This window comes from Mirounga leonina, unplaced genomic scaffold (genome assembly GCF_011800145.1).
Source record: "Mirounga leonina isolate KUSES-001 unplaced genomic scaffold, KU_Mleo_1.0 Mir_176, whole genome shotgun sequence".
Lineage (NCBI taxonomy): Eukaryota > Metazoa > Chordata > Mammalia > Carnivora > Phocidae > Mirounga > Mirounga leonina.
This window is the reverse complement of record NW_023270454.1, coordinates 6,644,970-6,668,807: the sequence shown is the minus strand read 5'-3', so window position 1 is coordinate 6,668,807 and position 23,838 is coordinate 6,644,970. Positions and strand designations below refer to the sequence as shown.

At 50.1% G+C, this 23,838-nt stretch overlaps 1 protein-coding gene across 1 annotated transcript in view; it reads right to left on the bottom strand.

The window, feature by feature from the left end:
* The window catches only part of LOC118022107 (dihydropyrimidinase-related protein 2), a 69,511-nt gene that overhangs the window by 16,375 nt on the left and 29,298 nt on the right, over nt 1-23,838 (bottom strand). The window contains exons 4-8 of the mRNA XM_035022598.1: nt 13,008-13,172; nt 9,960-10,021; nt 9,373-9,453; nt 8,798-8,866; nt 3,464-3,584 (exon numbers count right to left, since the gene is read on the bottom strand). Of these exons, the coding sequence (XP_034878489.1) occupies nt 3,464-3,584; nt 8,798-8,866; nt 9,373-9,453; nt 9,960-10,021; nt 13,008-13,172 (498 nt within the window). The remainder of the gene's footprint in view (nt 1-3,463; nt 3,585-8,797; nt 8,867-9,372; nt 9,454-9,959; nt 10,022-13,007; nt 13,173-23,838) is intronic.

Sequence of the window (23,838 nt, the reverse complement as noted above, 5' to 3'; positions counted from 1 at the left end):
AAAATACTCTCCTTCACATTCATCTCACATCCTCACTAGCCTATACCTCCTGTCTTAGATTTAGGACCAGCAGGCTTCTAGGTGAGGAGGCACACGGGCATTAATAAGACATAAAATCATGATCTTTCAATCGCTCCCACTGTAGAGAAATGTTGAGTCTCTTTATGCAGCCTGACCTCCCTGAGACAGGTGGGGTATGTGTCTATAAACAGTGGCCCCTTCCTCTGTGTGTTCTAACCATACCTGGCTTGCACCTCTTCTACAACACTGACCATTTCCCATTGTGACATTCTATCCAAGTGTCCCACCCCTACAAGTAAAGGAGCTGAGGGCTGGGACCATGTCTTGCCTCCAGCGCAAAAGCCTGCAGGATCACATAATAAAAGTTTGCCGAATAAATGAAGACTCTCTCCATTTTACAGATGAAGAAAAGAAGCAGCAGAAAGTTGGCAGTGCCTTAACACTGGCCACCAGGGGACCCGAAGAACTCACCTGAAATAGAATCCCTAGCAGAAAACCCCTGACCTGGGTCAGCAGGCATCCTTGCTGTACTTCTAACCAATGCTTTACTCTCTAATCATGAGAACAGTGGCTACAGTTATTATATATGTCTTTACATACATTAGGTCAGTTTAGGCACCATCCTCACCCTAAAAGATGAGTCACTATCGCTAGCCCCGGCCCTTGCAGATAGGAAAATGAGACCTAGCGATGGTAAGGGAGCTGCCCGGCATCACATGCTAGTGCCCGCGAGCTGGGATTTGATCCAGGACATTGGTCCCGGAGTGCAAATGAGTAATAAAACCTTATCCTGTTTTCCTTCTTGCTTGTTTGGGAATCTTTTCTTCTATATGATACACAAGTCTACTGGGTGACAAGCTCCAGTTTCTACCAGGTTTGTTAAGAAACTAAACCCCAACAGGGGCGCCTGGGTGGCTCAGTCAGTTAAGCATCTGCCTTCGACTCAGGTCATGATCCCAGGGTCCTGGGTTGGAGCCCCGCATCGGGCTCCTTGCTCGGCAGGGAGCCTGCTTCTCCCTCTCCCTCTGCTTGCTGCTCCCCCTGCTTGTGCGCTCTCTTTCTCTGTCAAATAAATAAAATCTTTAAAATAAAAAAAAAAGAAAGAAAGAAACTAAACCCCAAGAGATACCAGCATTGCTCATACTAAAATAATCTCAAAACAGAAAGGCAATTGAGATACTCAAGTGGATCTTCAGGCCTGAAGTCAGGCACCTGACAATCAAAGCCCAATCCCAACACTCATTCATTAGCTCTGAGCTACAGTTTACTTGGCTGCAAAGTAAACCAAAGTACAAAAATTCCTGCCTTGGCTGCCTCCCAAAGTTGTTATGATGAAGTTCCAACAAGATGGAAAGAACCTTAAGAGCCCACAAGCAAGCAAGGATCTCTCATTCTTGCTCATTAGCACCTAAATGCACCGGAAATTCCCTTCTGGCAGCTCAGGCCCATCTCAAGCAAAGGGTTTCACAGACTAAAGGGGTATGGTTGGAATGCAAAAGCCACCCCAGGAACCATGATGCAGGCAGCGTGGGACTCACACGTGGAAGGTTCTGGAACAAATAGACCGAAGTAGTCCCTTCTTAGTGCTCACTACCCAATACACACACAGGATCAAAGTCCTAAAGACAACAGAGGGACATCATCAGGCACTGAGGTGAGAGTATTAGAGCAGGACTGGACTCTACAGTAACATACTCCCGCTCTACCTCTTCAAATAAGGAAACTGAGGCACAGGAAGGAGAAGCCCCAGCGCTGCTGGCCGGGCTGGCTCACAGGCCAGCACTCTGCGCCCCAGACCAGGGCTAGTGCCACCCGCCAGGCCCAGGGTCTCATGAGAGACTGACTCCTCCACCCTCCGATTTGGACAAGTGAAAAGTCTGAATCAGAAAGCAGGTTCTCGGGTTTTCCATCTGTTACATGGAACATTTAATTATATTAAAATTATGTTAAAATGCCCTACGCCCTATGCCTCATAAGACTCTTAACTCTTTGCTTATTATCATCATCTGGGTACAGTATGGTTCCTAAAATAAATAAAGCTGCCTGCTAACTTCCCTTTTTCAGCCACCAGCCAACTGTCCCATGCTCCATTAAAGCAGCAGTTCTGTGATCGGTGTTGGGGGCTGGGGCTGAGGCAAACATGTGCCCAGGTGACAAAGGGCCCAGGCGAGGGAGGGTCACCAACAGTAATCATCCACAGCATCTCCTAGAAAACAACTCGACGCTGATTCTGAGTAGATGCCGTTACTTCGGTAAATGTCCCTTTATTTCAAAAAGGCAATTCCTACTAGCTGCCAGGAGAGGGCAGGTGTCCAGGAAGATAGGAAGGCAGCAACCACGCATTGGCAAAGCCTCCAGACAGAGGCCCCCGGGGAGAGCTCCAAAGAGCCCGGGGAAGGAGCTGCTGGGTCCGTCTGGAAGCCATCATCTCTGGGGACAAGCTGACTCAGTGGGCATTGAGCAATCTGTTCTCGGTCTTGCACCGAGTCACCCGCCAGTGAGAAACTCCTATAGTCCTCCTCCTCCACGCGGATCACATCTCGCGGAGAACTAGCAACAGAAGCATAGAGATCAAACGGCTCCCTTCTTCACAGAGAAAGAGAAAGGGATAGAAAGAGAGTGAGACAGTCCAGGAGAAAGCTAGACAGAAATCAAGAGAGAAATGATGGGGCCAGGATGCGCACCCTCACAAACTACGCGCTATCGGGCTGTCCGTGGAGCTAGACTTCTAAGCGCAGGACACGTGGCTGGTGTGATGACTCAGACTTAGTCAATGGCAGATGACAAGAGGGTTCTGCCGCATTTATAACGTATAAGGTGCGCCACGGACCAGCCTTTGGAAGCAGCAGGGGAAGCTGTACTTAGTAAATTACTTTCCAAGAACCTTCTCAACGGACTCCCTAGTTCTTACAGAGAACCAGCCTCAGCCCCAAATATGTCAATATAATTTACAGGGAGCGACTCAAGCACCCGGAGAACTAGACATGAGGAGGCCCGGGGCAAAGTCCCCTGCCCTATGCCCCCACAAGACTCTCTTACTTACCAGGGCAGAAAGCACTACCAGCAACGGAGCAGGGACTCATTTTGCAATAGAATGTTCCCCAGAAGGATTCTGGGGCAGATGGAGACTGACGCCATCTGTGTATGTGCCTAGTTTATGGAGACTGCATCGAATTAAGTCCAACTTCTCTATGGAAGTGGGGGCAGGAGGGAAACGTGCCTGCCCACCCACTCTTTGCTGTGCGCGGCTTTAAATAGACAGCGACGAGTCGGCCGCAGTGGAACAGCCGGGAGAAACTGGAGCTCCCGGTCTTGCTCGGCGGTAATTAGGTTAATGCTGGAACGTGATGCACGCAGCCCACTTGGCATGCAGGTCTGGAAAAGGAGCCTTCCTCCCTTGCGAACCTGCCTGCAGTCAGACAGCTGGTAAGGCAACACTCACCCTTTTTCCGGGCCTGGGCGATGACTTCAGCCGCACTCTTGCTCATCACCTTGGTGACGTACAGGGGGCAGTTGGTCTGGTTGGCGATGGTAATCGAGCGATTCACGGCTTCGGCCTCGACCTGCAGAGGAGCACGTGAACGTTGAGAATGGGGGCCAATCTGTGCCCACCCCACGAGCCCGTCTTTGCCCTCAACCCACCGAGGGAAGTCAAGAGGAACGAGCGGCCCCCACTGTGTCCTCAAGGTTCTGCCCTGAGTGGCACCACAGGAGGGGGATGGGACTTTCCCAGGGTCACTCAATACTGATGGGTGGAAATGATGGGGCAATTTCTTCCTAGACCTTGTGAGTGGCTGCAAGGGTGCCCAGCAGACTGACACCATCACCATCAGCCCTGAGTTGATAAGAAATGCAGATTCTCAGGCCCTTCCTGGACATTCCCCCACCCCACCCCACCCCCGGCCCCGCCGGATCAGTAACTCTGGGGATGGGACCCAGAATGTGGGTCTTAACAGCTCTAGGTGATTTTTATGCTTGCTCCTATGAGAAAACCACCAGGCACGGAAAGGGATTGCCCCCAAGTCAGTGATGAGACTTTTGTGCTGGGCTTCTATCCGACACCCACAAATGGGACCAAGGAACAACGCGACCTCACAGGGCTCCGGGAATGGAGCAGGCAGATTTGTGCCAAGCAATGGTCCTCAGTATGGGAAACATGCCCGTGGTTGCACAGGCTGGTACGACCTTCAATGCGAGATGGGAGAGCTGCTCCAATTAATAATATGATTCTTTAAACCCGAGGCTTCAACAAGTAATATTCCAAAGACCCCAAGTGATTACCGCTACCTACCTGGCCAGGTAAGACTACGGAGATCAAGGTACATCCTATAGATACATGTGTGTTAGAATGGGCAACTGCAGAACACGTGAAATGGTAGAATGATGGATCTCAAAAGGCCTTCTGCTCCCTCCCCAAATCCTGGTAGAAGCTGTGGCTTCTTCAACTCCTCGCAGCAAGGGGCTGGGTTCGACTCGGATTTTTTTCTATCTCCTGCGCCCCACCCCCAAGAGTTCCCAGCGTAGTACACAGCAGTCGCCCCAAAATGTTTACTGAGCAAATAAAATATTTTATTGTATGTTAATGGTTAAAGCGAGGCTGTTCCATACAGAGCTGCTACTTTTCATAAGACATAGCTGAGCTCCTAACTGAATTATCTTAGCTAACCGAGTTTCTACAGGAGCTTGGCAGAGAGCTGAAGTTCTGTAATTGCATTAACTGGTAATCTAATTTAATAAACGAAGACAACTTCATTCGCGTTGGCCCTTTCGGGCATCAACTACGTGAAGAGAGAGGTCTCAAAATTCAAAGGCAAACCAAATGGCTCTTGAAAAAGCTCATTAAACATCCAAATGTTTTTAATTCCTGGAATAGCTGAGCCATCGGCCCTCCCTCTCCTTGACTCCAGTTACAATAGAAGTGCCTCCAGCCCGGAGAAGCACAGTGGAGGGATGGCCTGAATCTCTGCGGTCACTTCAAGAGTCCAAAGTGGGAAGCATGGAAAGGACTCCCCTAGAAGCCTCACGGCTTCCCGGGGGCGCCAGTGACTACCCAATTAATTGGCCCAACACCAATACCTCTGAAAGTGAACAGAGGCACTATTAATAACTCCATGGGAGCAATGGGTATGGACTGGGACTGTCCTGGGTGAACTGGAATGTGAAATCAGACTAATTAGGAAGTAAATGGAGCGAAAGTGCCGGTTCTATGGGGGGCCCTGCCCCTGCAGGACTGGCATCCGAGGGCTCTGTGTGGATTCGCTCATCCGCTGTGAGGTGAGCTCTGACCCCTCCCCTGGCCCAGCACACGCCCGGGCGAGGGCACAGGCCTAACTACAAGGTTCCCTCATGGAAAGAGAAGGTCACTTAAACCCCAAGTCTCTGGGTTCCACCCAGAACCGTGGAAGGACCCACATTTACCCTTCTGTGTGTACCTGTGCATGCCCCTTACACGCAGCGAATGGATTTAAATTATTATTTAAATATTAAATATTAAATATTAATATTAAATATTAATTTCATAATATTAAAATATTATGAAAACCTTAAAATATTTAAGAAATATTATGAAAATCGCTTTACAGCTCAAAAATAAAAACTTTTGTCTGCCTTATTATAGAGTTATCAAGGATTTGGGGGGTCATCTAGCCTTGCTGATTTTTAAGATCAGGCACCCCAAGATCCAGAGAGGAAAGCCACTTGTCTAGGAACACACAACAGTGTCAGTACACACGAGAATCAAAATACACAATAGTGTCTGTACACAACACACCCTTTCACGCCCAGTCCCCCACTGTCTGCATACTCCAGTCACAGTTCCCACAAGGCCCAGCTGGAAAGCTCCCTTCTCTGGGAAAGATTCTTTGTCACCGTCACCCTCATCTCCGTGTCCCCAACTTTCTTCCCAGGTGCCAGCCTTTCGGCCCAGAGCTCCTGTCACCTTCTGCCCTCCCTAGCAACTTCCCCCCGTCTCCTCCTCTCCAACTCATCCCCCATCCCTTCCTCATGCATCTCGCTGTCCCAGCAGGGCCCAGGCGTCACACGTGCAGGGCACCACCGGCAGACAGGTGGTTTCTAGACTTCCGCGTTCCCGGCAGTGTCTCCCTCTCAATCTTCCCAGCTGGGACCTGGAAGAACCCTGCTGGCGATCTCACATGGTGGGCTGGAGGGAACAGCAGAGAGGGGCAGGAGCACGTTTTGTGCAGCTCAAGCCAAGCTCACCACCACAATGCACTGACAGATGAAGACACTCTGTCTCTGTCTGTCTGACGTGTTTGTATGTTATTAACCGCTGTTGCCGGTGTATGGGCGGGCTCTCCCTCACGACCCTGTCCAGCTCGAGTTCCTGCTTTCTTCTCTTCATTGTCCACAGAGGGTTTAACACACAACAGATCCCTGGCGACGAACAGAAAAATCACCACCAGGAGCTGAGGGAGAAGGCGCCAGCTCATGCCTGGCGGTTCATGGGGCTATCGTAAGGGTGCACCTGCTCAGGGGAAGCACCCAATATTGGGGCTGACAGGGAGCAGGTGCCTCTGCATCAGCTAAGAAGAGGTGACCCCGGAAAGCACCCAAGACAGCCTTTCGTGAGACAAGAGGACCCTCCCCAAAAGCCAAGAGCTCCTCGAATTAAAGCACTCCAGATCTGCCAGCCCCCAAAGGCCTCATAATCCACCGCTGGGGACCCCGAAATTCTCCATGCAACAACTGCTACAAGAGAAATCTCCTGTGTCTAATCATGGAACAATGGGTTTGACTTTTGTGGTCAAAACAGCAACCAGAACAACTCTCCTCTGATAGCTTTTGCCCGTTCCGTAAACCCCGGGCTCGTGTCCCGTGTTCAAGCCTGCAGGGATCCGGGGATGCGGAGCAGACGGGAAAGAGGAAAGCAAGCCCCCAGGAAGGCTCTTAGAAGTTCAACAAGAGTTTGGCTCTCAGAAGTAGCCTCGTGAAACAAGCTAAGTGGCACTGGCTTTTCTCAGAGGGCAACACATTCTCGCTTACCTGCACAGCTGGAACAACTGGATGAAGGCGAGAGCAAACTTTCTAAGCCAGGTGTCATCACCTGGTTACCAGGGCCCACTGGCTTTACGGCGAGCTGGGGCTCCCGAGTGTCGTGTCTGTGTGCGCAGGAGCGTGCACGCATGCGAACATGTAAGTGCGAGCATTACAATGTGTGCGTGTACACGTGTGTACATGACTGCACACGTGTGCACGTATACGCTTGTGCGTGCGCGTGTTACACGTACACACTAGCGCACAAAGCCAACCCCAGGTACTCTGAGCATCAGCTACTGAGACTCTCGCCCTCTCTCTCCGATAAGCTCCTCCCCAAGTCCCTGTCCACCAGCCCCAGTGACAGCATGCAGCCCTAACCCCGGGGCCAAAAGAGGTCACCTGCAACCTCCCTCGCCTGTGTGCTGGCTCCGGCTCATCCGTTCGGCTTTCTAGTGTGCGTGGAAGCTTGGAGGGTGTCAGAGGAACTACATACACCCTAAAGAGGGACCGGACAGTCCTGAGAATGTCACAGCTTCCGTCCTTCAACTGACGAAGAGGAGAGTGTCCTCAGGGCCACAGATGGTGCCGAAGGTGCCCTGGTGTGTGCGCACGTGCAGCAAGAAGGGCAGGACAAGGAAGTGCAAATCCTCAGTGGGCACGGGACATTCCAAGTGCCTCCCCCTTCTCTTTTTTCAGCCTCTTTCTGACATTCTTTCTCTTTTTCCAGCCTCACTTCTCCCCCAAAGTCAGAGGAAAAAGGCTGTGGATACCCTGCCCTCCCACCCCAACCTGGACAAACTTATTAATGGCACCTTTGGTCTCAAACCCTTGCGAATCTATTTTCTTCTTAGGGAGAGCAGGTGCCCCCTATCCCACGGCTCCTGAAGTGAACACTTCCCAGAGCCGGAGGGAACCTCCCCGTTCTCAAGTTCTGTGCTTTGGGGGCACCGGTCCCATTCATACTCCTCTGAGCAAGCATCTCCCTCCACCTGTCTCCACCAGGAAAAATCCTACTGTTAAGTCAACATCCAGTTGCTTGAGGACTTTATCTGCCCTTCTCTGCCTGTCACTTCTTTCCTGTAAGGAGAAAAGTCTGTTCATTTCCAGCATTCTCTTTGCTCAGAGCCGCCAGGCCCTCAAAAGTCTGACCTGGAACCTTTCGTCAAGGAGCCAATTTCCAAAAAGGTCACAGATTCTAAGTTTAGAAAAACAGATTCCCCAGCACGTAAGATGTGAGTACCTCCCTTCTGTCTTCCAAGCCTCACCATCCAAGACAGTGACCCTCAGCCTATGCTCCTGATCTCAGTGATCCCTCCTGGGTCTGGAAGATCGTCTGCTACTCTGCTGATAACCCGCGCAGACTTAGCACGGAAAAACTTATAATTCCCCTTATGCTTTTTAGCAATTTAGAAGAGCTGTTAGATCCCCGTGACTATGTCTCGGTGATGGTGAGATTTTGGAGGCCCCCACGTTATGAACCACGAAACCCACGCTGCAGGATGCTAATAAAAAGCTGTTTGTATCTACCCAAAGAAGGGCGTAGAGAATCAGAGACACAAAGGAGAGCCTCCGGGCTAAAGAACCCCGACCGCTGTACTCCACAGCTCAGGCGAGGACTTCACTTTGCCTACGTAGACACCCACACAAGTAACCTGTGACTTCTCAGAAGGCCCAAATTCAGATCCTGAGAAGCCCCAGTCTCGACAGGGTATGGGCTCTATGTGGCGCCGGCAGCACCCAAGGGACACCGAGTCACGCGTGCCATTCAATAGATGTTCACCTCCTCAGGCCGGCTCAGCACATGCCCCTCGGGGCCCGTGATGCCCAGATCCAGGATCCTCTGCTGTTCCTGCAAGGTTTGAAGAAAGCCAGGCATCAGGGAGAGCTGGACTGAAAATGGCTAGAGATCTTTTACCCAAAAGTCACTCGGGCAAGATGTAAAAACGGCTTTGCTGACCGCCCAGCCCTCATCCCAGGACCTCGGGAATAGAAGAAGGGTTCACGACCCTGTCCCCAGTCCTGCCTGAGCTCCCACGTGAGTTCAGCTCTTCCCCCGGGATGCTGAAAGCCCACATGTGCCCAGCCCTGGGCCACAGTGTCTGTGTCCCAGCACCGAGGGAAATGACTCCTCTGCGGAAAGGGAACAGGCTGAGTGTCCCACGGAACCCAGGGAGGCGCGGGTCACCAACATCCATGCTGCTGGTGAGACTGCCACCAGCCCCGTGCCCCAGGACGGTGGCACCAGGTCACCCTGCTTTTCCTCCTTGCAGCTGAGCTACAGAGCGGCTTCCCTTTGCAGAGCCCACCTCTCGCCCTGCAGGCCATGAAGACACCTCGAAGAGGAAAGCGCCATACCTCTGCAATGATGTCACCATTTTCTGCGTGGACTTGGGCGATCGCACCGATATCCCGGATCACGCTCAGGACTTCATAGATCTGAGGGGGAAGAGCAGAGGTAGGGAGGTCCATCTCCCTGTTCCTGAGTACAGCCACTCCCCTGCCAGCCACAGGGGTCAGAAACAGCACCCGCGGCTACTAAAGCCAGCTCTCTTGACATGCCCCAAGGTCAAGGCTTCTGGTCACCCGGGGCAGAGCAGGACCACTCAGGAATCAAGAGGCAGCATAACCTAAAGGACGCAGAGTAGGGGAGGCTCATAGAGGACACTCGGGCCTGCGCCAGGTTTGCCAAGAGGGCTCTGAGGACACCTCTGGGCCATGCTGTCCCACAGAGGTAGCTCCGAGGCTGACTCCAGAGCCTGGTGGAACACCAGTCCGGGGGGGCCAGGGCACTGGGGTCATACCCTCTCTAAAGGTAAACTTACGCCAGGGCCCTCATCCACCAGCCATTTCCCACGAAGCTAAGGGCAGCTTCCAAGACAACAGCATTGGCCCCGATGTACCAAATGCCAGTGAGCTTATGCAGAAAAGCCAACTCTTCTTACCTGGGAATCAGTTAGCTGGAAGCGATCCTTGAAAGCCATGTACACGAGGAAGGAATTTACCCCTAGTGGACAGACAAAACAGAGAGGCGGAGACGTGACTTTAATCAATAAACCAAATAATCTGGAAGCAAGTAAGAACGGTATGATACAACGTATATGTGTATATATAGAGAGAGAGGAAGGACAAGAGAGAGACACAGAGACAGAGGTGGAGACAGAGAAAGAAGGATAGAGCAAATGGGGTAAAATATAAAGAATTGGTGTAAAAAAAAAAAAAAATCTGGGAATAGGGTGCAAAAGTTCTTTTTAGTACCCTGACAGCTGTTCTCTAAGGTTATCAAAATTTGAAGTTGCCCGTATTGTATACCCATCCAAATACACAGCAGTGTTATTCACAAAAGCCAAAGGGCAGAAGTGTCCACGGACAGATGACTGGATACACGAAATGTCATACAGCCATACAACAGAATATTATTCAGCCTTAAGCGGGAGGAAATCCTGTCACATGGATGAACCCTGAGGACATGATGCTAAGGGAAGTATGCCAGTCACTAAAGGACAGATAGGTAGGATTCCATTAATATGTCAAACTTCTAGAGACAGAAAGTAGAATGGGGGTTACAGGGGCTGGAAGAGGGAGGGGATGGGGGGGTTTGTGTTTAACAGGTATGGTGTTTTAGTTTGGAAAGATTAAAAGTTCTGGGGATGAATGGTGTGATGATTGCACAACAATGTAGATGTTCTTGATGTCACTGAACTGTACATTTAAAAATGACTAAGATGGTAAATTTCATGTTATGCTGTATTTTACCACAATCTAAAAAATTAAAAAATAGGGCGCCTGGGTGGCTCAGTTGGTTAAGCGACTGCCTTCGGCTCAGGTCATGATCCCGGAGTCCTGGGATCGAGTCCCACGTTGGGGTCCCTGCTCGGCAGGGAGTCTGCTTCTCCCTCTAACCCTCCCCCCTCTCATGTGCTCTCTCTCATTCTCTCTCACACAAATAAATAAAATCTTAAAAAAAAAAAAATTAAAATAAAAAAAAATTAAAAATTAAAAAATAAAAACAAAAGTTGCCCTTGACTGTTGTGACTTTAAGAAGATGACGAATTAGAGATTCAGTGGATGAAGAGCTATAATAAATGTCTTTTCTTTGGTAAACAGACTGCAAGCCAAGCTGATTTTTAAGAAACCTTTTTAAGTAAGAAAGGGTCCAACAAGCCGATGTCGCAATTCTCACCCTGGCATTTCAGAGTCCTTGTCACCTAAGGCACCAGACCAAACATCCCTGCCCCATATCCATCATGATGGTAAACAACTGTACTGACAACCTCTAGTCCTGCAGCTTAATTCAAGCCACCTGGGGGTGCTGGACGCTGCCCCGGGGTTCAATGGCTCGGGACATCCCAGCCTTTCTCTCCTGCCGGCAACAGTTGCTATGGTAACCCTTGTGGGGTGATTTGAAGTCAATTCACTTTCAGTATGGAAAGTTAAACCCCGCTGAGCCTCAGTATTCTCAAAAGTAAGAAAGGTTAAGGGTTACCTGTTTTCTTTTAGGTGGGACCTTTGTACCAGAATCTTAGGATATCTAGTCCAAAACCCTCATGTGAGAGATGTTTTTGTTTTAATTCAGACTCATAAAACTTAAGTAATTCCCCAAGGTCATAAGACTCCAGACTTTCATTCTGGGCATTTTCTGCCATATCTGTGGATACCTACCATACCCATGCCTAGAGATTTCCCTCCTGCTATTTTACTCACAGCTCATGGTACTTCTGAGCTTAGAAGTCTCGAAACCTGAAAGCAATAGGTGCTTCCCTGACAGTTAAGATCCAATAAGGTCAACATGTCACCCTAGGAGTTTAGTCTATAGCCAAGCTCAAGAGGACCCCAGAAGATGATGGGACTCGGCGATACCACCTCAACTCCCAAGCTCCTGTGGACAAAACAATCCCGGAGGGACCTTAAGGTAGTCCAGATTCCTCCAGCCTCCCCGGGAATCTTCCAGGGCCCAACCTCTGGAATCCTACTCCCTAAAATAGTCCTATGGAATAAAAAAGACCTGGGGCACCTGGGTGGCTCAGTTGGTTAAGTGTCTGAGTCTTGGTTTTGGCTCAGGTCATGATCTCAGGGTTAAGCCACTTTGGGCTCTGTGGTCAGTGGGAGTCTGCTTGAGATTCTCTCTCTCCATCTCCCTCTACCCCTCCTCTCCTACTCTCTCTCCCTCTAAAATAAATAAATCTTAAATCAATCCATCAATCTTAAGGAAGGAAGGAAGGAAGGGAGGGAAGGAGGAAGGAAGAAAGAAAGAAAGGAGGAAGGAAGGAAGGGAGGGAGGGAGGGAGGGAGGGAGGGAGAGAGAGAGAGAGAGAGAGAGAGAGAAAGAAAGAAAGAAAGAAAGAAAGAAAGAAAGAAAGAAAGAAAGAAAGAAAGAAAGAAAGAAAGAAAGAAAGGAGGAAGGAAGGTAGGAAGGAAAGAAGGAAGGAAGAGAGAGGGAAGGAAGGAAGGGAGGGAGGGAGGGAGGAAGGAGGGAAGGAAGGAAGGGAGGGAGGGAGGGAGGAAGGAAGGCAGGCAGGCAGGCAGGCAGGCTCTTCAGGTTGTCCCAGAGCCTCCTCACCCTCAAATCTACCCTGGTTCTTATGGGTTTGTACAAAGAGCTTGCCTGAGTCGCCCACTCAGCGTCCTGGGCACCGGCCCCCACCTATGACTGCCCAGAATCATCACTGGCATAAGCATTCTCGGCCTCAACTCTGCAATCCGGCTGGGTGCAGTTCCCTCAAACCAGTAAGCTGTGAGCCGTTGTTACATAAGAACCGATCCCCGTGGTGAGGCTCAGGTTCTCTTGTCCGCAAAAGCTTCTACTGCTGCACTGGGTTTGGTCACCTCCAATGGGCACCAGCTGCAGTTCGACCCTCTCTCCTGGCAGGCATGGAGGTGAGGCACAGAAGGGATGTGCAAGCGCAATTCACAGAGCTGTCCTTCACAGAGCTCTGCTGGCTCGTGCACTGAACTGGGAATATCCCCAGGGCCATTTGGTCAGCACAACCTACCGTGGTCCTTCACCAGGGCCTCCATCTCCTCCTGGATGCCCTTATGCCACTCAGTGATGTCCACGTGCAGAGAGTAGTCACAGCAGGACTTGCTGTCAGCCCATTCCCTCCATTGGTCGAAGGCTGCCAGCAGGCTTGTCCCGGGCTCGGGCACGACATGGTCAACTAGGAAAGAAGAGACACTGGTCGTCACCAACAGAAATTTCAAGGGCCACGGGCCAGCAGCCGTTTTCCCACTGCAACCTTGAACAGGCTCCTTGGGTTCACAATCGAGATGGTGATCTCTATAGCCAGCTTCTAAGAATCCACTGAAACCAGCGGACTCCCCAAGAGGAAGAAAGCAGAAAGCAGAAACTCGGCATGGCGTGATCACTCCGGTGAAACCACACGCGCACCGCCCGGATCTGCTCGCCCAGCTCAAAGGGCCCTGAAAGCACATACCTCGGGTACATTTCACGGACACTGAGTCCTTATGGACAATGGCAGTGTCAGATGGCCGGCCGGGGCTGCCAACCCTTCCCATGTGTTGATAGCTGCCAGTAAGACACCCCCACCAGACAGCATGGAAGCTGAAGATGCTGGACCACAGCCACGCAGACTGGGGCTTTGAAAGGTTCCCGGCATATCCAATCTCTCCGCACCGCTCATATTTCTGCCGCATAATACCACTTTGTAATTTAAGGGAGATCTTTCGTCTTAAGAGTTCAAAGCGTCTTTTAAAACGGTGGTTATTGTTATATTGTTACTGAGTTAGGCTGAGATGGAGGACAGGGGACTTTGGACTCCAGCTGACCTGAGTTGGTCTCCTGGCTCCACCACCTACCAGCAACGTGCTCTTGGGTAAGCGGCTTAATCTCCACCACCCTAAGTTTCTGGAGTGGTTTAAAATGGGGATGTGAACTGCCACACACATTTCTTAAGAGGATTGAATGAATCAGCATATCTATCGATCTTTTGTCATTCGCCTATTTAAATCTTCCAACAGTCTCCCCTTGGTCTTAAGATAAAGAATCAAGGGGCGCCTGGGTGGCTCAGTCGTTAAGTGTCTGCTTTTGGTTCAGGTCATGATCCCAGGGTCCTGGGATCGAGCCCCCGCATCGGGCTCCCTGCTCCGGGCTCCCTGCTCAGCGGGAGTCTGCTTCTCCCTCTCCCACTCCCCCTACTTGTGTTCCTGCTCTCGCGCACGCGCTCTCTCTCTCTCTGTCAAATAAATAAAATCTTAAAAAAAAAAAAAAAGATAAAGAATCGAGCCCCCAACAGGGTCCACAAGAGTCTGCCCAGCTTGGCCCTTGCCTACCTCTACAATGTACAACATCACTCTGGATTATCTCCCACCTTGCACTCTGCTCTCCAACCACGTGGGCTATCTTTCAGTTCCTGCTCCCTCCTGCCACAGGGCCTTTGCAGAGATACTGTATCTCTATGTCTCAGAGAGCTCTTGCCCAGTTACCCTGATGAGGAGAGGTTTGCCAGAACAATTACTCCCCATCTTCTGCACAGAGACACTAAAATATGAAGTGAAAAGACTTTTCCAAGGTCAAACCAAACTTATGCAACAAAGAAGATAAAACCCAGGACTCTAGACACCTAAAGCAATGAATCATTCTTCTAAATAAAATATTAGGTTGTCTACAGCCAGGTAAGCAGTTCTCAGCTAAGAAAATGCCAGCCTAGGAACTCTAGTGAGCTCAAATTTCTGAAATGGCTCAAATCTTGCAGATGCTGCTGAACAATAATCAACTGAGCTTGGTTTTATAGGTCTCCAAAATGTGGACCTCTAAGCTGAATTTTCTTTTGATGAAATGTACTTTTTTTTAATAAGTAACAGTATATGTAACTAAATGGGTCCATGCACCACTGGTATTATAACACATAGAGTATTCTCTAGTGAAAGCAACGAGGACGTGCACTTGTAAAGCAAGTTGGTTCCATCTGTAAAATGCTAACATAGAAATCCTGACAAAACAATTCCGATTTTCTTAAATTGTGTCCGCCCCCCCACACACACACACGGGAAGAAGAACGGGGAGTGGGAGGGGGGAGAGGAAGAGGGGAGGGGAGGGGGAAGAGGAGGAGAAGAAAATATGACTCTGTGGCCATCACAGAATCTCCGTAGTCACGTCCCTGGCTTCATCACCCATCCCACCACACCAGCCTGCATAAGCAGCCAGATGGATCTTCTTAAATCTTTCCCTAGGTCCCACCACTCTGCTGATGAATCCTTCAGTAGCTGGCCACCACCCTAGGAGTCAAATTCAAATCCCCTCCCTTGATCCTGCAGATCGGGTCTCATCTCACCATGTACTCTCCACCCCCTTGCCCTGCTCACCACCATCAGCCCCCAGTTTTCATACCTTGACCTGCCTGACTCCTCCCCACCTCCAGGCCTTCATACCAGCAGTTCTCTCTCTCTCTCTGGAAACCCATTCCCTTGGCTCTTTACTTCGGCATCCCCGCCTCCTTGTCACTATCCCAGGGTCGCCTCCCCATCTGCAGTAATTTCTGCCCCGGTTCCTCTCGTTTGCTATCTGACTCCCCACTAGGATGTAAACTCCCTCAGCACAGGGATTAAATGCTTGGAAAGAGGAAGTGCTCGATAAACGTTTTCGATAAATGAATGAATGCTCCCTTCCAGCTCACAAGATCTGCACAGAAGGAGCCCAGAAGGAGGTGCTCTCCCGGGAATGTGACCAGATTTTCCTGCTCACCCACAAGTATATGTAAGGTCGTCTGGTGCTAAGCTACTCAAACTTGAGTGTGTTTAAGAATGCTCTTGAGAGCTTATGAAAACACAGGTTCCTAGACATCATCCCCACAGTTTCAGATTCTGTAGGTCTGTGCTGAAACCTGAGAAATTGCATTTTTAATAATCTCTCTTGGAGCGGATATGTCTGCCTTGGACCACTGTGAACATCACTGAGTGCAAATCTTTTCCCACTTACTTCTCCTACTACCTGAATTCACTCCTGCCCATTTTACCATGAGGGTCCTGTTGTACGACCCACCAGCATGATCACTTACAAAAAAATATCAGGTTCCCTGTGGCTGTAATCGATGGCTTCCCTCCATTTCCAAAAACAGCCCCTAGAGTGACAAACTCTTGCAAATTCAGGATGCAGACAAAGCTGAGGGCTCCAGGGAAATCCACATGTTTCCGCTAAGAACTAATGACACTCAAGAAACGCGGCCACGAAAAGCCTCCTCGTGTTTTCCCACAGTCCTCTTTCCATAGGAGCTCTCTCTGGGGAAAAGCTGCTCCAGGGAACAGGGCAGAATGTCATCCTCGCTTCCGGAGGGAGAAGAGATTCCCCACTGAAGACACAAGCCTGCAAAGGATTTGCCCAGAACTCGCAGGCCTTTCCTCTGGTGATTTTCCTAAGCTATCTGTCCCTGCAAGAGCCTGGCTCCTGCCTTGCAGCTGACTTTTTCCGCTCATGTAATAGGTGAGAGAAAGCTCATCAACCCAGCCTTCCACCAGGAAGGGAAGAGAATGACCCTGGGGTCAGCAAGCTGGTTCTTGCTGAAGTTCTGCCCAGCTGTGTATACTCTTTGGGAACTCCATTTCTTCATGCATAAAACATGGGCAGTGAGGGCTGCCGGAGGTTTAAGAAAGCGTGTACGAGAGCACCTGGCAAAATGTCTGGCACACACTGAAGTTTACATTCCTCAGGGATTTCAGCGGTTTCAGTGGTAGGCCCATGAATCTGGTCGATGAGGGAGCCAAGAACATGCCCCAGGACAGTGGCCTGAATCGAGGGGTCACAACCAGGGTGTGGAAGTGCCTGCATCTAGAAGACACCAGCTACTTCCAAACAACTATTATTACTTCTCTTAAAACTGTCAAAAGACCCCCAATTTTTTTTTAACAGTGTTATTGAAATGTAATTCACATACTACACAATTCGCCCATTTACACTGTATGATTCAATGGTGTTTGGGCTAGTCAGAGAGTTTGTGTAACCATCGCCACAATCTAATTGTGGAACATCACCCAAAAAAGAAACCCCATACCCGTCTGCAGTCCTTCCCCATTCCCTCCTAAGCCTGCTGCTCCCAGTCCCAGGCAACCACTAATTTGCTCGCTGTCTCTATAGATTGGCCCCGTCTGGACATTCATGTAAATGGAATCACACAGTATGTGGTCTTCAATGTCTGGCTTCTTTGACTCAGCATCATGTTCTCAAGGTTCATCCACATTGGAGCAGGTCAGCCCTCCATTCCTCTTTACTGCCCTGAGTGCTTCTGGTACCCTATTTTTATATTTATAGGATATTAGCAAGGTGCTGGACTCAAAAGAAATAAGTTGCTCCTTGAAAATTCAAATACAGAACTCCTCTGGAGTTTGTAGGATTTAGAAGACCCTACGTTTTTAACTTTTTACTTTGAGGTAACTGTAGGTTCACATGCAGTTGTAAGAGATCCTCAGACCCTCCACCCAGTGTCCCCCAGGGGTAACATCTTGCTTCATGTTAACACGACATCACAACCAGGACGTCCGCCTCGACACAATCCAAGACCCCAACTTTTTAAAAGGCCAGCAGTTGGTGTTTGTGACCAGCTCTCAAGGGGCCAGAGTTATTGAAAACACAGAGGTGCCAGAAAAGTCATCACTGCAGTCCCTGTTCGGGAATTGAGGTGGCTGAGCAGGAACCCCATCCCAAAAGTCTGCTGGGGAGAAGCAGGTGGAGCAGGAGAAAGAGGGGGATGGCCCTGCTGGGTCCCTCTCTGGCCCCAGGCTCTCTGAAGCCTCATACATGGTTGCACGGAGGGCAGTAGTTCTAGAAACTCCATTTAGTACACACACCACCCCGCACTCGCCACGGCATTTACTCTATCAGAATTGCCCATCTCCTGCCTCCCCTTCCAGAATCGTCCCTGCCTCATTCTCTAGTCCCTGCACTTAGCTATCTGTGCGTCTGCCTGCCTCTCCCATTCTCGACCTAGATGGAATCAGCGGACTTGAATTAAAAGCAAACCATCAGGAAGACAATGGTTCATCCATGGGGCATCCAGCTGCTACCTACTCAGCAAGATGCTGGGTGACCTATTCAGCAGAGAACGGCTTTTGTTGGTGGAGAGATAAGAGCCTCCGGGAGCGGCCCCCGGCCTGCCAGTTAGAATAACATGGTTTTGTTCTGGAAAAAAGCCGAAAGGGAAGAGAAAGCACCTGCCCTTGGGAACATAAGGGGTCCCCCGAGGAGCAGTGGTGGAGAAATGGAGCGAACACCAGTACCCAACCCACAGGGTTCCAGTGAGGTGTAATGAGTTAGCGTGGGAACTCCCTAGAAGATGCCTGCTACGGAGCCGTGCTCAATAAACACCAGGAGGGAGACAGTGACACTCCTTTGTACGGAGAACTACCACACGTAAACCCCGTCAGGAGGTATTTCATCTGCCTCTAAAGCACACGCTTACAGGGCTCCCTACTTGCCTTGCACAAACGTACTGCTTCTCCAGCAATGCCAAGAAGCATTTCCCACAGAGCTGGAACCACCTGGAATGTTTGTGCCTGACATGCTCATCTACAAACCAGTGAGAGTATCATCTCCCAGCACCTTTGTGAGTGCTCAGTGAGGTGGTATTAGTTAACAACAAAGCGCTATTCCAGTATGAGCACATCCTCTTGCCTGTGTCCCCCAGAGCACCAAGCAGAGGGCTGGCATACAGAAGGTGCTTAATAAGCAGAGGAGAGACCAAACGTCACACATGCCTCTGGCAAGAAAGGTCCTTGGCTCACTCTAGGACCAGAGCACCGAGGAACCTCTTCCTCCAAGAGGCCCAGCCACAGGGCTCTGTGATTGAACACTTGATCAGTGGATCCCTAGCACTCCCTGGGAAAGCTCTTGGAGCGCACAGCTTTCCTGTCCGTCTGCCATATAGACTCACTGCGGCTGGTTGCGAAATCCCAGCCCTCCTGAATGCTGGCAAGGGGACTCACCACAGTGACTACCTTTAACCTAAGTGTAACTCACACGCTTCAAAACGGGAGGAACGGTAAAAATAATCCTTATCGAATACTTCCTATGTCTGATTCGATTTTATGCAACTTTCGTGGATTATCTCGTTTAATCCTTACACTGGCCCGCTACGATTGGAGCCAGTGGGGGTCCCAGTTTTCAGGTGGAGAAGCTGAGGACAGTGGGGTTAAGTAACCCGCTCATATTCCTTAAAATGCAGAGATGCAGGGCGACCGGGTGGCTCAGATGGTTAAGCGTCTGCCTTCGGCTCAGGTCATGGTCCCGGAGTCCTGGGATCGAGTCCCGCATCAGGCTCCCCGCTCTGTGGGAAGTCTGCTTCTCCCTCTGCCTCTCTCTCTCTCTCTCTCTCATGAATAAATAAATAAAATCGTTAAAAAAAAAAATGCAGAGATGCATACAGAAGGTGTGCAACATTCATACCCCCGTGCCTCAGCCAAGCAAGGCCCTTGGGAGAACTCTAGGAGGTGGTCAATAACGTGGCCATAGCCGGTAAAACGGCTGACCAGCAGAGGTGGAATTCGAGCCCAGGAAGTCTGACTCCAGAGCCTCTACTCTTAAAAGAGTGGAGAGGGCTGGATCACTGAGATGTGAAATGGAGCCTTATCCCTTTATATTTTATAACTACAGCATGTAGCTCAATTAATTCAATAAACAGAAAACTGTATAATTAGCCTAACAAGTCCAGGGATATTAACTCAGGCTCCTAACTGCTCGACCTTGGAGGCACCAGGGTAGTCCCCTCATTTCTCTCTCTGCCAAACTTTCTTTAATGTAATCTTGCTTCTAAAGCTAAACAAGTACAGTCATACAAAGTAAGCTGAGCCAGGAGTAATTGTTCAGCATCCAGTGATCACTGCTAGAATCATTAAGCCAGAATCTGGAGGGAATAAGGGCTGAAGCGAGATCCAGTAAAATGTATTTATAAAACAAGCAAACAACCTCTGACGTGATCTGATGATCAATCAGCCAGCTTCGGAGGAAAACAAAGAGGTAGAAGGTACAAACCATACCCTTAAAATGTTGAAAATCTAGTTTGGGGGGGAAAAAAAAAGACATTCAAGAGTGCAGGGAGGAAGTGATGTTGCTCCATCCTCAGGCTACCCTCACCCTGCCCTTCTCACCAAGCTCTGCAAAAAGCTGAATGCTGTTGATGTCCCACTTTGTCACCTCCCATTCACTCTCGGCCCACTGCACCCTTGGCTTTACCGCGCCGACACCCCCGAACGAGCTCTCAATTCTTCCCATCCCCTGGGGACCATCACCGCCCTCCGCTGCATCCTGCTGCCCACGCCCGCCCCAGCTCCCAGACAGCACTCCGCATGTCTGCCTCTGCTTTTCTCTGAATAACTGTCCCCTGGTCCCCCTTGGGCCCCAACGTTTTCAATGCTGGTGTCCCCAGGAGCTCTGTCCGACTTCATTAAATTCCACTCACATGTCTGACATTTATTCAAAAGGTCCTGAGCCGGGGATCTGAACAGCAGAACCTCAGGCCCTGCTCCAGCTGGCCGGCACAGGGCCCCTTATTTCTTGCTCTTGTCTCTTTTCTGTTCTCCTTGCCCCCAGCCATGTCCTCTCTTTCTCCTTCCTGATCTTCCTCCTCCTTCCTCTGCTTCCTGCAATCTTCCTCAGTGCATCTTGGGCTCAGCATTTGACAGGTGACAGATCTGGGGACTGGGACTCTCTTCAGTCTCAGGCAAATCCTGGGATAAGCAGCTGGAAGCAGGACTAGAGCACCTGTCAGGGCTGGCTTCTGCCACGTGAAGGGAGCTGCCCATCTAAGAGCTGGGGGTGGGCACCAGGAGCTTCCCACCTGCAGTCCATGCCTCCTGCTCACCCATTTCCCTTCCTGTGGCCTGCGCCCACCAGAATGAAATTGCCATTCCTTCCAGGCTGCTGGAAGATGACTCTGGGAGTCCAGGAGCTAGAGCTGGAGTCTGAGGGTGGGAAAGGAGAGGTGGGGAGCAGGCCAGAGAAGGCCCAGCTTCCAAACCCCAGCATTCTTTCTGATGCTGAAGACAATCCTGGAAAGACATCCTGAGCTTTCCTCCGTCTTCACAACTTGACAGTGGCATAACCAGAGCTCCCCGCATCAGAGAAACACATCCACCCCTCCAGAAGTATGTAACTTCATACAGCCGTTCGCATTTATTTGATGGCAAGAATATCAGCCTCCCACGGGCACAGCTTTTCCACAATTCACAAAGTGCTGGCACAGGCCTTACCTCACTGGATGCTTACACTAGGGAGGCAGACGTGTTTCCGATGCTGACATCACAGACCAACTGTGGCCGTGAGACTTGCCTGTAGACAAGCAGACACCAACTCACAGAGCTGGAGTCTAACCCCCACCTTCCTTTACAGCCTTTACGGATGGCCACCTTCTCGGCGTTTCCATGAATACCACTCCCCTCAAGTCTTCAAACCTAGGCTGTTTTCTATCATCGAAAACAGCTGCAGGTTCACTTACATGCACAGCTAATGACCTTAACCGAGTGGACAGAGGAGGAAATGGCCAATGTGAGCCGGTGACAGTCAATTTGGGATGTCAGATAAAAAGCTTGTCAAAATGTCCGCACCTCGTACAACCCTTTTCTTTGAGGCCTGGCGTAGCCTGCACCATGGCCTAGCGAGCACATGGCCCGCAAGATCAAAGGCCAGGCTAATGAAATCTGTGTGTGGCAATAAAGGGTCATTTATAACGTGTAAATCCTCTCAGAGTGACAAACCACACCATGGGCAGAATCCTCTCCCTGACTTAGCAAGGGCAGACGTGGAGAGACTGCGGGAGTCTGAGAGCCCATCTGTAGGCAGGACAGGCTCAGCCTTCCCAGGAAGGGCCCATCAGAGTTGACCAGGGGGCTTGGGGAGGGAGAGAAGAAAGCCACTTCCCCAAGAAGCGTTTATTTCAAAATCAGCCTCTGGGGTAGGACTTGGTAGTTTGCTCTAAATTCACTCAGAAAGGATGTGCCTGGGCTGCGTAGTGCCCACAGGGAAGGTTCCCTCAAACCATGAATGGTGAGAACAAATCTGTGGGAGCACTGCTTAACCACCAAGAATGCTTAAAGGCCTTCAATTGTTGGTGCGCAATGATGCTCCTGAGTGCCCGGGAGTCTGTCTTACTGATAGGGGTAAGTCTGGCAGACTCTCCATGAAGACTTATCAGTGGCAAGAAGCAGGTTCAGATCCAGGATGCTTAGAAATTGCTCTTTTTACTGATGAGAAAATCTGAGTCCCAGGGAAGTTTCAAGAGTTGCTAAAAGATACATGAGATGAGTAATACCAGAATTAATCCTAGGTCTGAAGCCAAAATCTGTGCTCTTGCCTTTACTTTATATATATATATATATAAAAGGAGAAAATAGTACCTATAATCCCACCGTCCTAATAGTAGCCATGAATCTTTTTCTCTATCATCTTCCAGATCTGTCTTGTGCTTATATTTTATACGGGGATAATGACAGGGCACATTCACATTTCCTTAATTCCATGTTGCCTTTACAGTCTTCATAATTCCATTTTTTTCTAAGAGCTGTTTTGGGAGGAATCTCCTATAACTTTCTGAACCATCCCCCTCTGTTGACCCTGTAGACTGCTCCCAGTTTTCCCGTGTTACATAATGTTCTCAGGAGCACATTTACGCAAATACCTCTCCCCTCTTCTAGGTGCTTTTCTCTGGAGAGGGTCCTAGAGCTGGGATGAACTAGGGTTCTTAATAGAGATGACCACATACATTCCAAAAGTGTCACCCCTTCACGCTGCCACCAGCAACACGTCAGGATGTCACCCCAGCCAATGCTGGTATTTTCATTTTATTTGCTTACCGTTTAAGGGGGTAAGAAACAAAGCTCTTTTCACTCTGCTATGCTGTCTTCTCTGTTTCAGATAAATGGCCACCTTCCAAGACCCAAATCGGGAACTGAGTAATACACGAGAGACCAGACCAACCAGCTGTACAAAGAAGTTACTGACAATCTAACAAGAACATGATTAAATGGCCACATCCACCATCTTAGCTCTGGTACCCCTCAATCCTTCCCCCAGCTTTGTCCCGGGAGGCCGAAGACGACTCCCACTAAGGCTGCCTTGCCAAGCATCCGAGATGTAGGTAGGGCAGCGGCAGAGCTGGACAGGGCCCAGACCCCCCAGCCCCAGGTGCAGAGAGAGGCTGAGCTTTGTCTCAGCTCCATGTATGTTCACAGGAAGACAGACACTCAAGAGGAAGTGCCATCCCCAAAGCACGATGATGAAATCGTGGCCCGGGGAGAAGGTGAGGAGAGCCAAAGGTGAAAATCCCAGCCAAATTCGTTAGAATGCAAAGCTTCAAACTTCAGATCCATGGAGACGCTCTCCAAGAGATGTTGAAATCATTGGCTAACAGCGGGAGAGGTTTCTGTTTCCTGTAATTAGACAGGCATTCGGAGTCTGAAGAAAAGCCAGGTTTATGGCATCTCCTATCCATGCACCAGTGGGAGAACCACAAAGTTGGCTTCAGGCTAGCGTTTTGATCCTGGAATTCCTCGGAGGAGCATCGTGAAGTCCTGGAGAGTGACTCCTCCCTCCAGGGCTTCACAGGCCCTGCGGCTTGCTGGCTCTCAGATGCCCTGCTCGGACCACTGGGCCTCAGCACCACCATCTGCAAAGCTGGGCTCTCGCTCATGAAGGAAATGCCAGAGAACCAGGGAACAGTGCTGTGTGGGGAATGGTCTCTGATGCTGTAAGTGTCCATGCCGAATGTGCTGGAAACACAGTGTGATGAAAACTCACAGGCAGGGGCGCCTGGGTGGCTCAGTCAGTTAAGCATCTGCCTTCAGCTCATGGTCCTGGGATCGAGCCCCACATCAGGCTCACTGCTC